This window comes from Coregonus clupeaformis, chromosome 13 (genome assembly GCF_020615455.1).
Source record: "Coregonus clupeaformis isolate EN_2021a chromosome 13, ASM2061545v1, whole genome shotgun sequence".
NCBI lineage: Eukaryota > Metazoa > Chordata > Actinopteri > Salmoniformes > Salmonidae > Coregonus > Coregonus clupeaformis.
The window spans coordinates 26572713-26589593 of record NC_059204.1 but is presented as its reverse complement, the minus strand read 5'-3'; the positions used below and the strand labels follow the sequence as shown (position 1 = coordinate 26589593).

At 43.0% G+C, this 16881-nt stretch overlaps 1 protein-coding gene across 2 annotated transcripts in view; it reads left to right on the top strand.

The window, feature by feature from the left end:
• Nucleotides 1-431: 431 nt before the first annotated feature.
• The window catches only part of LOC121579832 (phospholipase D2-like), a 38891-nt gene continuing 22441 nt past the window's right edge, over nt 432-16881 (top strand). The window contains exons 1-15 of one of the 2 annotated variants that reach the window (XM_041894756.2): nt 432-694; nt 3775-3928; nt 4084-4214; nt 4358-4500; nt 4663-4756; nt 5135-5200; nt 5309-5367; nt 5486-5731; nt 6932-7075; nt 7199-7282; nt 7662-7740; nt 11363-11473; nt 11705-11923; nt 12057-12231; nt 12337-12455. In XM_041894756.2, the coding sequence (XP_041750690.2) occupies nt 3787-3928; nt 4084-4214; nt 4358-4500; nt 4663-4756; nt 5135-5200; nt 5309-5367; nt 5486-5731; nt 6932-7075; nt 7199-7282; nt 7662-7740; nt 11363-11473; nt 11705-11923; nt 12057-12231; nt 12337-12455 (1812 nt within the window). In that variant the 5' untranslated portion in view covers nt 432-694; nt 3775-3786. The other variant, XM_041894757.2, reaches the window with a different exon arrangement.

Here is a 16881-nt window from a genome sequence, read left to right as displayed (position 1 = left end):
GACCCAATTCCCCTGCAGTTGGTACTACATGGTCCAATTCAATTATCTCTGAGTGAAAAAAAAGATATTACTACCCCAAAATTGGAACCTCTCATAGAGTGAAAAAGCAATAGGTAATTAAAGATGCTATTTTCCCAGATGTTTAGGACTTGTCCCCCTCCACATCTAGGAAGTGATTTACAGCAAGTTTAGGGGTGTCTAGAGTGCATCTCTAACAATGTGCTCCCAACATCCTTCTGGGTTGGCTGCCGGACCAAAGCCCCAGTTGCGACTTGTCCCTCTTGTCTCAGTTCAACAGGGCTCATTCATTTTGTGTGAAGGAGAAGGAGGAAGTGGGGGGTCTTGAGCCGCCATATCCGACATTTCACACGTTTTGCAGCTGGTTACACTTAAAATAAAGTCACATCTCTTGTATTGAGAAAAGCTCAAGCAACAAAGATTAAGATATTTCATAATGAAAAAACAATGAAAGCCATATAAACCGGACCAAACTCTTCTATTTAAGTTGTTGATTATTAGTTCTCTATTTGTTTTATAAATTCATTTTTAGATTTCCATTAGAATTTTAATAGAAGAAGTGTAATGCAGGCTACTGTTGTTGTGCTGCTGACTAGCCAACCTGGCTTCAACTGGAGTGCTGCTGCCTGCTACGTCAGGCACTATGCGACATTTTCTTTGATAATGGAATAGCAAGGTAATGTGAAAGAAACATGTATACGTTGTTGATACACTGATGCAATGTTTACCTGGACAAGTCATCGCGCACTATTGTATCATGAGACTATTTGTGCTCCTGTAGCGACTAGTCTCGGTGAATGATTTCAGGAACATAGCCTACCATGCAGCCGGAAGGAACGTTTACGTGTGCATGGTTTAGAGTTAGTACGGTATCGCTCTCCTTTTGTCTTTTACTTAAAAAACTACTGATAAGTCTTCTAGGGCGGAGGAACTAGGATGAAAAACGAATATCTTTTTACTCACAGATATGGAATTATGGAATTTGACCCTCGTCTTCCTGATGTTTTCTGTGTGATGTTTTAGTAAGTAGCTACGCCTCTACCAAAATGAATCCCCTCTGTGATTCTATACCACAATAAAGGGAACTATCGTGATTTAGAAATAGTTTAAAACCGCACAGATGCACAATACTAATAAGGCCTATGCGACATTTCAAAGGGATACTTTATTATAGTCTCACATTGCCAACTCTGTCTGCTCCTTCGTTTGCCAGCCTGGTATCATAGACTAGACGTAACATAGTCAACGAAAAATTATGGTACACTCAAATCAGTATGATATGTTATGTTTGGTATGGTTACATAAGACCAAAGGTTACTTAAAGCAGTAATTCACTATTTTACAACTTGATGTTAGATGGTTCCTCACCCTAAAAGTAGTCTATGGGCCAGTATAAACTGTAATCCATGGTTCAGCTTTCTTTAAACAGCCACTACAAACTTCAGCTAACATTAGCCACCACAAGCTAACAATCAATTGAAGTGATGGGGGCATGTGAGTATGTTTTTGTTACAAAAAAATGATGGCCAAATCGCCAATTAAGTAATATCAAACCAAATATGGAGTTGATTTGAATTGATTTCAGGTGTTTTGGACATACATTTAAAAAACATGCTCGCTTCCATTGATTGTTAGCTTGTGGTGGCTAAGGTTAGCTGAAGTTTGTAGTGGCTGTTTAAAGAACTGAACCATGCAATCCACTTTCTCTTGGCCCATAGACTACTTTCAGGGTGAGGACGCATCTAACATAAGTTTTCCTTAAGGCAAAAACGAAAAGGAGGTTGGATGGGTGGGCGTATAACATGAACGTCTAGCAACCCAAAGGTTGCTAAAAACATTTGTATTTTCAGTAATTAGCAGCTTTGCAACTAATTTTGAGCTACTTTGCAACTGCTTAGCATGTTAGCTAATCTTAACCCTTTAACCTAACTCCTAACTTTAACCACTAAAACTAACCCCTAGGCTAGCTAACGTTAACCACCTAGCTAACATTAGCATCAACAAATTGGAATTCTTAACATATCATACATATTGCAAATTCGTAACATATCATACGAATTGTAATTTGTAACATCATATACGGTGTCCACCCACTCTGCCCAGAGTCGGTGAAAACATGCTTTAGTGATGACATTACACTTCCTTATGTTATTAAATACATTTTACCAAAACATTCATGTTATGAATCTTTCAGTGGAGTCTTTCTCTAACATATCATATTATATCGAAAAAGTCTGATTTCGTAACCTAATACATCCAATAATAAGCACTGAGTTCTATTGACAGAGCAGTGCAGCTTTCTCGCCAAAACTTCTGAGGGTTTAACATTTGTGGTCAACGTCATCCAAGTTGTTCCGCCATAGGCTAGGTGCAAAGAATGATGGCTTCAGTGGAGAAATCTATAGTAGGCAATAGGCCTATCATTTTGTCATTTGAATGACTGACTGGCTAGACAGTAGACATTTTTAGATAATGTTGATTATGATGTAATACATTTAAGCAAATATCTGGCTGATTTTAGATTTTGATTACATGGGAGGTTGTTTTACAGTAATTATGGAGCCACCAAATTGGCAGAAATCCATGGATTTAAATGCTTTTTGGGTTTCATTATGCTCTAAATGTTTTTTGTTCTGCTATTGTCATTTAGTTATAATTGACAAGATGATACCTAGAGAAAGCAATAAAGTTAACTTTGGGATTGTAATTTGCTGTGCAGTGTCCAGTGTGCACACCTAATAACATTTCTCCCCTCATGTTTTGGTATGTTGACCCACCCACAGTTTTCAGAAATGTTTCCTACCAAATGAAAACAACTAATGTTTCTTTAACCATGACTCAGAATCATCCTACAGCACAAACTCAGCAGTGGGTATAGATTTACACTGGGAATTAGGAAACACTGCAGAGTCCCCTAGTGACTGTCCCTATGGTGAGACTTGTACAGCTTACTAGCATCTGTTCTGCATTCGAGCAAAGACAATGTAGATACAGTACCAAGACCTCTGTTGCTCTGCACAACACTGTCAGAGCTTGGCTGATACTCTTCATAGTAAGAGACGTGGAGACAGTGATGCACATTTTGTCAATGCATCTCTCTCTCTCTCTCGATTTTGTTTCACCTTGAACTTGGTTGCCCAGGAAACAAATCTACTCAGCCAATCAGATCCCTCTTCCCACACGCATTTGCACACACCCTTCTCTCTCATTGTGTGTGCTCCCTCCCAGACTTCTTATGTATCACACCGCTGATGATAAAAGCAGGTAAACACCACCAACACATGATTGTGCTTTTTGAAGCTGTTATCATGTCATTTGTTCCTCTTCAGATATTGTGGTGTTGTGTGATGGGTGTGATCTATCTGGTTCACTGCCGTGTCTGAGGCACTTGAGAGGTCCCAGGATTATATTTAGACACACGTGAAGTCCCAGTCTCTCCTAGTTCATAGATCAGTTCTCCCCACTATTTATCGTCATCTGTGTTAGGTGTCCTTTAATGTACTGTACTTCATACATAACGTGTCTGAAAAATTGTTCTCGGCCTTATTGACACAGGTCTGCAATTAGTCTGAATGACTCTGTTATTGTGTTGTACAGTCCCACTATTGTCAAGTATTTTCTATGTAATACAGTAAATTCAGCTAGATTATTTTATGTATATATTTTTTTTGGGGGGGAGACTATAGCTAGATGTTTGAAAGATTATGGTGATGGACTGTGATTCATATTTAGTAAAAATTTTCTGTGTGATGAAAGGGATAGAGCACCATGGCCAGTCCAGCAGCAGCATGCTGCAATACCCCTTCATGTCCAGATGGGAGAGCGGCGGAGGCCCAAAAGACAAAGCGCTTCATCACAGAAGACTATGAGCTGAGCAAGGAAGAGTTGGATGGCCTCATGAGGGAAGGAGGTTAGGACACAGACCCTAGTTGTTGATGTAGCCTATAATGTTTTTATTCCTTCCATCCAAATACCTTTACATCACGTTAGAATGATAAGAGATTTCAGTAGTGGTATTGAATTATTCTGTGATAGTTTGCCTGTGTCATGTGACCCCCCCCACAGAGGAAGGTCGTCCCTTCCTGGTGGTCCATCATCTGCTGGATGTGAAGGAGGCAGGTGTGCCTGTGTTACTGCCTGGGACTCCAGTCATCTGCAGAGTGGACAGCACCGAGAGATACACCACACGCTCCAAGGTGTGTGTGTGTACAGTATACTGTATGTACATAGTGTTTATTTGTGTGTCTGTATATTATATGCACACCTGCACCTTTCCACATGAGCGTGTGTTTACATTATGTGTAGGCTACACAAGTCTATGACATGTTTTCTCTTCCAGGTCCGTGTGTGCACTCTGTACACTGTGAAGCTGACCCATGGCAAGTTCACCTGGACGGTCAAAAGGAAGTACAAGCACTTCCAGGAGCTGCACCGTGATCTCTACAAGCACAAGATGATGGCCCACTTCCTGCCTCTGGGAAGGTCAGACTCAGAGCACCAATCAGAGCTCAAATCAACCCATTATCTGTGCCGAGAGTAATTTGTTTAGAGGGGATGCACTTCAAATCAGAGTGAATGCCTGTTGTGATTTCGGTACGAGTTTAAGCAGTAAAATGTTTAGAATATTCAAATATCTATTTTTAGATTTGCAGCCCAGAGAGCGCAGCTGAGGGCTATGACAGAGGAGATGCCAAGTCTACACGGGACTGAGAGGATGAGACGAACTTCCAGCAAACCGGTATCACTCTTACAACCATGGACCCACACGTACTGTATACAGAAAGACAGACACTGATAAACACCATGGTACACATGCAGACAGAGACCCATACATCACTTAGTCTCACATAAAGGCACATGCCCGTACATCTACTTAGTTCTAGATAATGCCCTCCACACAAAAAACATGAGGGATCAATCTTGTGTGACTTTTTAAAATTCATTATCAGGGGTTCTTCTGTCTATCTGACCCTTTTTATTTTTTATTATTATTATTATTATTATTATTATTATTATTTTTTTTTTTAGGGGTGACCATTTGATTTGTTGACATTTGATCATGTAGGCCAGGGGTGTCAAGTCCAGTCAATTCTGATTTCTGATCTCTCTGTTATAGAAATACCTTGAGGAATACCTAAACGGGCTTCTGGAGAATTCCTTTTGTAAGAACTATCACGGCATGGTGAGTGAAGATGACACGTGCACACACACACTCACACACACACACACACCAAATACCATTCAGTGTCAGGATGTGCTATCATCACTGTCTATCTTGTTCTGATTCCAGCTGGAATTCCTTGATGTCAGTGCTCTCTCCTTTGTCAGTGAGCTTGGACCCAAAGGCCTGTAAGCACTATTAATAGTCTATGAGAGTGTGTGATGATATATGAGACTGTGAGTGTTATTCAGTATATTTTAATGTGACTGATTCTATGTCCATGTAAGTGATGCCATTTTGTTTCAGGGAGGGTTCCATCTTCAAAAGATCAGGAGGTCACCGTATCCAGGGGCTGAACTGTATTGGTCATCACCAGTTCTGCTTCCGCTGGTCAAAGCGCTGGCTGGTGGTCAAGGACTCCTTCCTGCTCTATATGAACCGGGAAAACGGGGTCGTCTGCTTCGTACTGGTCTTTGACCCGGAGTTCAAAGTTCAAGTGGGTCGTGCACACACTGACACCAAATATGGGGTTTGCATTCAGAACTTCACTAGGTAAGTCCATAGTGCTGTCCAAAATATGATTACTTGTCGGCAGACATTCATAAAAATGTACCCTCAAATATACATTTGTATTCCTAACTGTTTATTTATGAGTCAATCCCTAGCTGTTTGTGTATTTGTGCGGGCAAGTATTGTCTCGCTGTGTAACCTTACATTTACATTTTAGTCATTTTAGCAGACACTCTTATCCAGAGCGACTTACAGTTAGTGAGTGCATACATTTTTTTTTCTTCATACTGGACCCCCGTGGGAATCGAACCCACAACCCTGGCATTGCAAGCGCCATGCTCTACCAACTGAGCTACACAGGGCCCTAACCTTGTGTGTATGTGTGTTCTAGGGATGGGTATTTGAATTATTATATTTTAAAAAAACATTTTTAGTCATTTAGCAGACGCTCTTATTCAGAGCGACTTACAGTTAGTGAGTGCATACATTTTCATACTGGCCCCCTGTGGGAATCGAACCCACAACCCTGGCGTTGCAAGCGCCATGCTCTACCAACTGAGCTACAGTATTCAAATAATGTCATGATATTTTTTGGGATAGTCGAAATACAAATAATAATAATAAATGTTTTACTTCAATGGAGACTTGCTCACGCGACTCGAGATGGAGTGGGTGCACTGTGCACGGAGGGAGAGAGAGAGAGAAAATAGCTAAACTGACTTGCGCTAGTTAGACAAACTTATCTATCAGACCATCTGGTAGTGTCTGTCTTGACTACATCAAATTGTTGTAAAAAAGCTAGCCAGCTAGCTAGCTAAAGTAGCAAGGCTAATTGAGGCTATTTTGCTGCGCTCCCCATCCAATGTCTACAACAACTCCATTCATATGAAACAACAGCCTACCTGTTGGTTGATCATTATAGCCTACCCCTTCTCATTTAGCCAACTTAATTACATAAATGTAATTCCATTTTGTATTGGTTAGAAATCTCCCACTTCACTTGCTACATATGGAGCCTCTGAATGTAGTGCCGCTTTGATTGACTGACAATAACAACAAGCTACATGAATGAAACCATAGACATTAAAACCAGTGTGAAACGTGTGTAAACTACCGGTGTGTCTTTTTTATGCAGCGCACTCATAAAACAGATGTTTTATTAACATTTTGAATGTAATGGTCTATCCTTGTAGGCTATGTAGCCTCATTTTAGACTTATAAAAAATAGTTGTGTGTGTGAAGGGATCTGGTCATCAAGTGTAACAGCTACAGACAGGCTCGCTGGTGGAGCCATGAGATCAACAGGCTGGCTGAGCCCTGTGAATTCCTCCAGGTCCAACGCTTCGGGGGCTTTGCCCCTCCACGGGAGAACACACTCACTAAATGGTCAGATGTTGCTTCCAATTAGATGATGATAATGTGGTATGTGTACCTGCTGTATACACCCATAGCTTTGTGCACCCTTAACTTAAATGTAATGTCTCTGTTTATGAATTGGTCATATTAAAGGTATGTAAATGGAAGTGGCTACTTTGCAGACCTGGCTGATGCTCTGGAGCAGGCCAAGGAGGAGATCTTCATCACAGACTGGTGGTGAGTAGCAGAGCTAGCACCATAGAAATAGAATTGAACATTCTATTATTATACAGTATATCTCTATGGCTAGTAAGCCTACTGTGTGTTCCAACACGTGTACTGATGTAAGCACAGTGCTCTCCATAATTTATAGAGTGGTTATCCAGAGCCATATACTGTAGAAAATGGCTCTGCTCTGCCGTTAGCTAAATTAGAGCATACAGCAAACAAAACAAATATTTGATTTCACTCTCCCAATATCAATATCAACGGAGATCACTGTTTCCAACATGTATTAGGTTTGTTTCTAATTAGTCTGTAAACAGCAGGACACAGTGTAAATATGTACATGGTTAACATTGCATGGTGAATATGTCTTTCCCACCCTCCCTCCCAGGCTCAGCCCAGAGGTTTTCCTGAAGAGGCCAGCTACAGACACATACTGGCGCCTGGACCAGATCCTCAATCGCAAAGCAGTACGAATCTACTTCCCAACTTTCTCCTGTCAACATGTCTTTAGTCTCCCTTTTACCTCTCCTCCCTCCTCTCCTCTGAAAGCACTGAAGGTTAATCCCTCCTTTCCGCATCCTTCCCACCTTTTGTGTAGACTGGCTAACGTGAACCTCGTGACCACACAGCTGTGACCCACTGGTCTGAAAAGGAGGCTGTTTGTTAATGCAATCTTCGCCTAGAAATTAAGCGGATGCATTGATTGGTTCTCTCGAATGTAATTTTTTCCTGGGGGGTTGAGGTTGTAATGGAAGGGGGCGGCGCTCTGGGGATGTGTGTGGCTGTGCCTGTGTGTGTTTGAGTGAGAAAGACACTGAGGAGACCCAACCAGTAAAAGCACAGCCCCCTTCATTATCAACGCATGCCGACAACATCAAAACAGCCTTTCCAGACTCTGAAGTCAGGAGGACTTTGGTATCAGCCAGACTACCTTCTGTGTACAGTTGTGGTCAAAAGTTTTGAGAATGACACAAGTATTGGTCTTCACAAAGTTCGCTGCTTCAGTGTTATGATATATTTTTGTCAGATGTTACTATGGTATACTGAAGTATAATTACAAGCATTCCATAAGTGTCAAAGGCTTTTATTGACAATTACATTAAGTTTATGCAAAGAGTCAATATTTGCAGTGTTGACCCTTCTTTTTCAAGACCTCTGCAATCTGCCCTGGCATGCTGTCAATTAACTTCTGGGCCACATCCTGACTGATGGCAGCCAATTCTTGCATAATCAATGCTTGGAGTTTGTCAGAATTTGTGGGTTTTTGTTTGTCCACCCGCCTCTTGAGGATCGACCACAAGTTCTCAATGGGATTAAGGTCTGGGGAATTTCCTGGCCGTGGACCCAACATTTCAATGTTTTGTTCCCCGAGCCACTTAGTTATCACTTTTGCCTTATGGCAAGGTGCTCCATCATGCTGGAAAAGGCATTGGTCGTCACCAAACTGTTCTTGGATGGTTGGGAGAAGTTGCTCTCGGAGGATGTGTTGGTACCATTCTTTATTCATGGCTGTGTTCTTAGGCAAAATTGTGAGTGAGCCCACTCCCTTGGCTGAGAAGCAACCTCACACATGAATGGTCTCAGGATGCTTTACTGTTGGCATGACACCTTGTCTTCTCCGGACAAGGTGTTTTCCGGATGCCCCAAACAATCGGAAAGGGGATTCATCAGAGAAAATGACTTTACCCCAGTCCTCAGCAGTCCAATCCCTGTACCTTTTGCAGAATATCAGTCTGTCCCTGATGTTTTTCCTGGAGAGAAGTGGCTTCTTTGCTGCCCTTCTTGACACCAGGCCATCCTCCAAAAGTATTCGCCTCACTGTGCGTGCAGATGCACTCACACCTGCCTGCTCCCATTCCTGTGCAAGCTCTGCACTGGTGGTGCCCCGATCCCGCAGTTGAATCAACTTTAGGAGACGGTCCTGGTGCTTGCTGGACTTTCTTGGGCACCCTGACGCCTTCTTCACAACAATTGAACATCTCGTCTTGAAGTTCTTGATGATCCGATAAATGGTTGATTTTAGGTGCAATCTTACTAGCAGCAATATCCTTGCCTGTGAAGTCCTTTTTGTGCAAAGCAATGATGACGGCACGTGTTTCCTTGCAGGTAACCATGGTTAACAGAGGAAGAACAACGATTTCAAGCACCACCCTCCTTTTAAAGCTTCCAGTCTGTTATTCTAACTCAATCAGCATGACAGAGTGTTCTCCAACCTTGGCCTCGTCAACACTCTCACCTGTGTTAACGAGAGAATCACTGACATGATGGCAGCTGGTCCTTTTGTGGCAGGGCTGAAATGCAGTGGAAATGTTTTTTGGGGATTAAGTTCATTTTCATGGCAAAGAGGGACTTTGCAATTAATTGCAATTCATCTGATCACTCTTCATGACATTCTGGAGTATACAGTGGGGGAAAAAAGTATTTAGTCAGCCACCAATTGTGCAAGTTCTCCCACTTAAAAAGAGGCCTGTAATTTTCATCATAGGTACACGTCAACTATGACAGACAAAATGAGAAACAAATATCCAGAAAATCACATTGTAGGATTTTTAATGAATTTATTTGCAAATTATGGTGGAAAATAAGTATTTGGTCAATAACAAAAGTTTCTCAATACTTTGTTATATACCCTTTGTTGGCAATGACACAAGTCAAACGTTTTCTGTAAGTCTTCATTAGGTTTTCACACACTGTTGCTGGTATTTTGGCCCATTCCTCCATGCAGATCTCCTCTAGAGCAGTGATGTTTTGGGGCTGTCGTTGGGCAACACAGACTTTCAACTCCCTCCAAAGATTTTCTATGGGGTTGAGATCTGGAGACTGGCTAGGCCACTCCAGGACCTTGAAATGCTTCTTACGAAGCCACTCCTTCGTTGCCCGGGCGGTGTGTTTGGGATCATTGTCATGCTGAAAGACCCAGCCACGTTTCATCTTCAATGCCCTTGCTGATGGAAGGAGGTTTTCACTCAAAATCTCACGATACATGGCCCCATTCATTCTTTCCTTTACACGGATCAGTCGTCCTGGTCCCTTTGCAGAAAAACAGCCCCAAAGCATGATGTTTCCACCCCCCATGCTTCACAGTAGGTATGGTGTTCTTTGGATGCAACTCAGCATTCTTTGTCCTCCAAACACGACGAGTTGAGTTTTTACCAAAAAGTTCTATTTTGGTTTCATCTGACCATATGACATTCTCCCAATCCTCTTCTGGATCATCCAAATGCACTCTAGCAAACTTCAGACGGGCCTGGACATGTACTGGCTTAAGCAGGGGGCCACGTCTGGCACTGCAGGATTTGAGTCCCTGGCGGCATAGTGTGTTACTGATGGTAGGCTTTGTTACTTTGGTCCCAGCTCTCTGCAGGTCATTCACTAGGTCCCCCCGTGTGGTTCTGGGATTTTTGCTCACCGTTCTTGTGATCATTTTGACCCCACGGGGTGAGATCTTGCGTGGAGCCCCAGATCGAGGGAGATTATCAGTGGTCTTGTATGTCTTCCATTTCCTAATAATTGCTCCCACAGTTGATTTCTTCAAACCAAGCTGCTTACCTATTGCAGATTCAGTCTTCCCAGCCTGGTGCAGGTCTACAATTTTGTTTCTGGTGTCCTTTGACAGCTCTTTGGTCTTGGCCATAGTGGAGTTTGGAGTGTGACTGTTTGAGGTTGTGGACAGGTGTCTTTTATACTGATAACAAGTTCAAACAGGTGCCATTAATACAGGTAACGAGTGGAGGACAGAGGAGCCTCTTAAAGAAGAAGTTACAGGTCTGTGAGAGCCAGAAATCTTGCTTGTTTGTAGGTGACCAAATACTTATTTTCCACCATAATTTGCAAATAAATTCATAAAAAATCCTACAATGTGATTTTCTGGATTATTTTTTCTCATTTTGTCTGTCATAGTTGACGTGTACCTATGATGAAAATTACAGGCCTCTCTCATCTTTTTAAGTGGGAGAACTTGCACAATTGGTGGCTGACTAAATACTTTTTTCCCCACTGTATGCAAATTGCCATCATCAAAACTGAGGCAGCAGATTTTTTGAAAATTAGTATTTGTGTCATTCTCAAAACTTTCTTTTCTCTGTGCAGGAACAAGGTGTCAAAGTGTGTGTGCTCCTGTACAAGGAGGTAGAAATGGCGCTGGGCATCAACAGTGGCCACAGCAAAAGGACACTGATGGACATGCACCCCAACATCAAGGTCTGTCTGAGACGCTCCAATCTCTGCTGTGCAATCAGGTGGTGCTTTACACCTGATAAACCAATCCACATAGCTGGCTCTTAGTCATAACACTGTAGCGCAGTGTCACACTAAACAGAGAAATCATACACATCCTCATGCTTTCAATACTAGTGTTAAACTAGGTCTTTAATTTAAATTCAAAACTTTATTAGATTTGTGTCCTTAGCTTCCCTGACATCGCTCCAACAGGTGATGCGACACCCCAACCACATGTCCGCGGTGGTGTTTCTGTGGGCCCATCATGAGAAGATGGTGGCCATCGACCAATCAGTGGCCTTTGTGGGAGGCTTGGACTTGGCCTTCGGGAGGTGGGATGACAGCCAGTACCGGTTGACTGATACGGTTCCCATGGAGACAACCAATCACATATCTGAAGAAGCGCCAAAAGCTCCACTGGCTGAGCCAGAAGTGAGACACCTCAAGACAAAGTCAAGATTAATCTTTCTCTTTCTCCGGTGTTGTTCTGATAATCCATAGTTCATAGTGTTACCTGGTGTTGAGCAGTGACTTCATTACCAGACTGTCCTACTCTGCCCCCTAGGCAGTTGATTCAGGTGACCAGGTGGATGGGTCAGACTTGGCCCAGGATCCAAAGCCTACAGAGCCAGAGGAAGTCAACCCTGTGGACCTGAAAAACAACACCCAGTTGTGGCTTGGCAAGGACTACAGCAACTTCATCAGGAAGGACTGGGTCCAACTGGACCGCCCATTCGAAGGTACAGTATACACCCGCTACTCCCGCACTCACTAACACACACGTACATGTACACACAACACACACATGAGGGCTCATTCTTACATTTAGTCCTTTGTGTCCCCAGACAACATTGACCGCACTGAGGTGCCCCGTATGCCGTGGCGTGACTTATCTGCTGCACTCCATGGCAAAGCTGCCAGGGATGTGGCCCGCCACTTCATCCAGCGCTGGAACTTTGCCAAGGTCAGAGGTTCCTAAGGATCTTTCTTTCATGACTTTACTTGGATGTACAGTGCATTTGGAAAGTATTCAGACCCCTTGACTTTTTCCACATTTTGTTATGTTACAGCCTTATTCTAAAATGTCTTAAATTGTTTTTTTCCCCTCATCAATCTACACACAATACCAAAGCAAAAACAGTTTTTTAGTACTTTTTACCCCCTTTTCGTGATATCCAATTGGTAGTTAGTCTTGTCCCATCGCTGCAACTCCCATACTGACTTGGGAGAGGCGAAGGTCGAGAGCCATGCGTCCTCCGAAACACGACCCTGCCAAGCCGCACTGCTTCTTGACACACTGCTCGCTTAACCTGGAAGCCAGCCGCACCAATGTGTCGGAGGAAACACCATACAACTGGCGAACGAAGTCAGCGTGCATGCGCCCGGCCCGCCACAAGGAGTCGCTAGAGAGTGATGGGACAAGGACATTCCGGCCAGCCAAACCCTCCCCTAACCCGGACGACGCTGGGCCAATTGTGTGCCGCCTCATGGGTCTCCCGGTCTCGGCCGGCTGCGACACAGCCTGGGATCGAACCCGGGTCTGTAGTGACGCCTCTACCACAGTGCCTTAGACGGCTGCGCCACTCGGGAGACGGTTTTTATACATTTTTGTCCCCTCCAGTTTTATCATTGGAATGCGATACAAAACGAGGCAATGGTCTGCTTTAGGACATTTTACTTTTACATTTTAGTCATTTAGCAGACGCTCTTATCCAGAACGACTTACAGTTAGTGAGTGCATACATTCTTTTTTCTTTTTCATACTGGCCCCCCGTGGGAATCGAACCCACAACCCTAGCGTTGCAAACGCCATGCTCTACATCCCTGCCGGCTATTCCCTCCCCTACCCTGGACGACGCTGGGCCAATTGTGCGCCGACCCATGGGTCTCCCGGTCGCGGCCGGCTACGACAGAGCCTGGATTCGAACCAGGATCTCTAGTGGCACAGCTAGCACTGCCTTAGACCACTGCAGTGACACTGCAAAATTACTGCAGTAAAAAAAACTTATTTTGGACGCAGTATTTGCTGCATACTGCAGTTATATTGCACTCTGAGTGCAATCTTTTTTCGTTAGGGTGCCTTCGACTTCACGGCCTGCACATGAGCACTTCGGCGCTAGACCCGATGACGTGTTTCTACACATGAGCATAGTTAGCCAACTTCGCCATGACATTGCCTACAAGTGTGATCGGGGATTTCTATTGGAGAAGCAGTTTTAACCTATCTTCATACTGTACTGTCTTTGCTAACGTACATCAGTTCAAAACCAGCACCACATTTTTGGCAAATTGTCACGCTGCTACCTTACAATGCAAGCAATGGGCTTTTGCAACACTAGCTAGCTAGCTAATCCATAGTCCAAGCTACGGTAAAAGCTAGCAATATTTTACTGTCAGACAAGATACAACTCAAACTGTAGCTGAGGAAACAAATGCACATGTATACAGCGCGGTTGTGCTCAATCAAGCATGATGATCGTTTTAGACGCGCGCTTGTTTGAGATGTTGCTATCCATTGGAGCGCTGCGATTGGTTGCTCAAAATTATGGGGCAGGGCTTAGCGAAGGGTCAATTGCATGGCTTCAATATGGAAATATATTGTTAAACATAACATTTGAACCAGTAACGTGCGGCGAGGTCAGTGGCTGGGTGAGCACTGTTAATGATCAAAGCCAGATTTACTCACAAATAAACCTTGATGAAGCCCAAGTTCACCATACAACAGATAGCTCCAACAACCAGAGTGACATAGGCTATTAACTGAAACTGACAAACAATTTTCACCAAATGTAAATACCAATGTAGCCAAGATACACATGCGATAGCCTCCGTTGACGGCATATTTCATATCATCTTACAAAATGACACACTGCTCAACTCAGCTCAGCCATAGGCCGATGTAGCATCCACAGTTACAACTGATAGGTGGCACTAAAATACCAATATATGGACAGATTTCATCCGAATAATTCGCAACGCAAACTCCATAGCCTTTCACAATGGATTTACAATTCTTCCAATGTGCGGCGCTCGCAAACACACACACATATAGAAGTGTTAGAACCTTTTATTATATATCAACAATCGAAATGACTGAAAAATGCAGTTCAAAATGTAATTCTAGCTTGATATTTTATTTGTATTTTTTTCACCTTTATTTAACCAGGTAGGCCAGTTGAGAACAAGTTCTCATTTACAACTGCGACCTGGCCAAGATAAAGCAAAGCAAATAAAATGCATCCAAAGGGATGTTGTATATTCTCATGATTCAACTGTAGCATAACCCGCAAATTGCAAAGGAAAAGTCAATTCGTCTGGTGAACCACTCGTGACAGCGTTGTAGAAGTCACAGCAGAACCCCATGTCCATTATTTTATTTTGCATGCACACAGCAGGCCCACGGCCGTGTGGGAGGCCTCCTTCAGTTCCATTTTCACACTGACACAAAAAGTAATACACACACAAACAGTAGCTGATAGCACAGTTCTCCCACGCAGCACACAGGCAGCTCCATGATTAGGGCTTCCAGCCAGTCGGAGAGCAGAATTCTCCCGCGTGAGTGCGCCCCCATGCAGCCACGCATGTAGAATGGTTGTAGTGTAGTTAATAGCATCCATCTTGTAGAAGCCAAGGCTCGGCCCACATTAAGTGGTAGGAGAAGACCCATTCCCACTACATCCACAAAGTAAATGTCCAAGATGTGTAAAAGTCTGGGTAAAAAAAGTATTAATTGATATTGCCCTTTCAGTCAAGTGGACAGTCCAGTACTCACTGTTTGCCTGCCTGTCATGAATAAAGTCACGTGTTGTATGTTGCCTCTGTCTGGTCTTTCATTATAGTTGACGTTCCACTTTTCGAAACCTCCAAACAGCTCGTTACATTATTCCAACTTGGAAAATTGTTTAAGGTGCAGTATAGTAATGTCCATTTGTCAGGTTGTAAAAAAAACAGCTAGCCGGAGCTCATCTGAGAGGTCGGCTGTGAATGCCCTCACCCGCTGGTACTTAACGCTGATTGGTTTTTGGTTCTGCCCACTATAGTGCTGTCCAGTTAAAACATGATGTTGAGGCCCATTACTGTCTTAATTGTCACCACCAAACACGCACGCGGACACAGCTACTTCCATTGTAGGTAGTTCTTTATGTATGGTAATCTGAATGATTTGTGATATTAATTCCGGATGCACGCACAACACTTCTAAAATAAACACTGTGAACTCGGTCGGCAGCCAAACTTACATCTTCTGTCGACGACTAAAAACACTCTAAACTAGAGCGGGCGGAGCCAGAGTAAGGAAAGGAAGGGCCTTTTTTACACAGGTTGATTTTGATAACTAGCTAGTTTTGTTTAGTTCAAGGGATGCGAGCGCCAGATTATGTAGACTCCAGGCATTACCCACACAACATGTTTAGGCAGTACGCATGCGCAAAATATGAAATTGTCTCAATGCAACGAATGAAGCTACTTCAAGCTAGGCAAATCAGCGACGCCTATGTTGACCCTGTCCATTAACAGTGACTGGAGTAAGGAAAGGCCGCGCGCGTCATGGATTTCAATGGATGGAAAGAAAGGCATTAGGTTTTGATGCAGTTTTAGGCAATTTTTTTTTTGGGGGGGAGCATAAAAAACACTAGAATCATTGAGAAAAAACAGTAGATAACGTTAGATAACAATTACATTTACGTTTTAGATTTTAGTCATTTAGCAGACACTCTTATCCAGAGCGACTTACAGTTATTGAGTGCATACATTTTATTTGGCTTTTCATAGCAGCTTTTTTATTAGATTATCACAGGGTAAGCACTGCCTACCCTGACTGCACATCACTGATTCACACTGATATAGGGGCTAGCTAGGCCTTCTAATTGCATTATGTCTGCCATGTCTACCTGGGCGGCAGGTAGTTTAGTGGTTAATCCCCGAGCCGACTAGGTGAAAAATCTGTCGATGTGCTCTTGAGCAAGGCACTTAACCCTAATTGCTCCTGTAAGTCACTCTGGATAAGAGCGTCTGCTAAATGACTAAAAAAATAAAAATAAAAAGACATGCCAAACGTTGTCAATTAGCAAAATTAAATTCACCATTGATAAGGCTTAAAAAGAGAGTGAATCATTCCAGTCAAATCCACCCCAAAATTTAGTTTTTGTTTTAAATAGGCTAAGTCTACAAAATGGGGGGAAACCAGTAATTTTTTTATGTTTCTAAATATGAGATTCACCGGCACAAAAGGCACATCTCTGATTCCATGGGCATTGTGTGACACGGCTGGATAGGCTACGCTTCCGCTCTCAAAATCCATGCCATTACCAACTGCATTACCTTTAAGACCTGTTTATGGTGGGTCTTAAAACCTCCCTTTAGTGCTGCATGAAATTGTAATATTTAGCTTG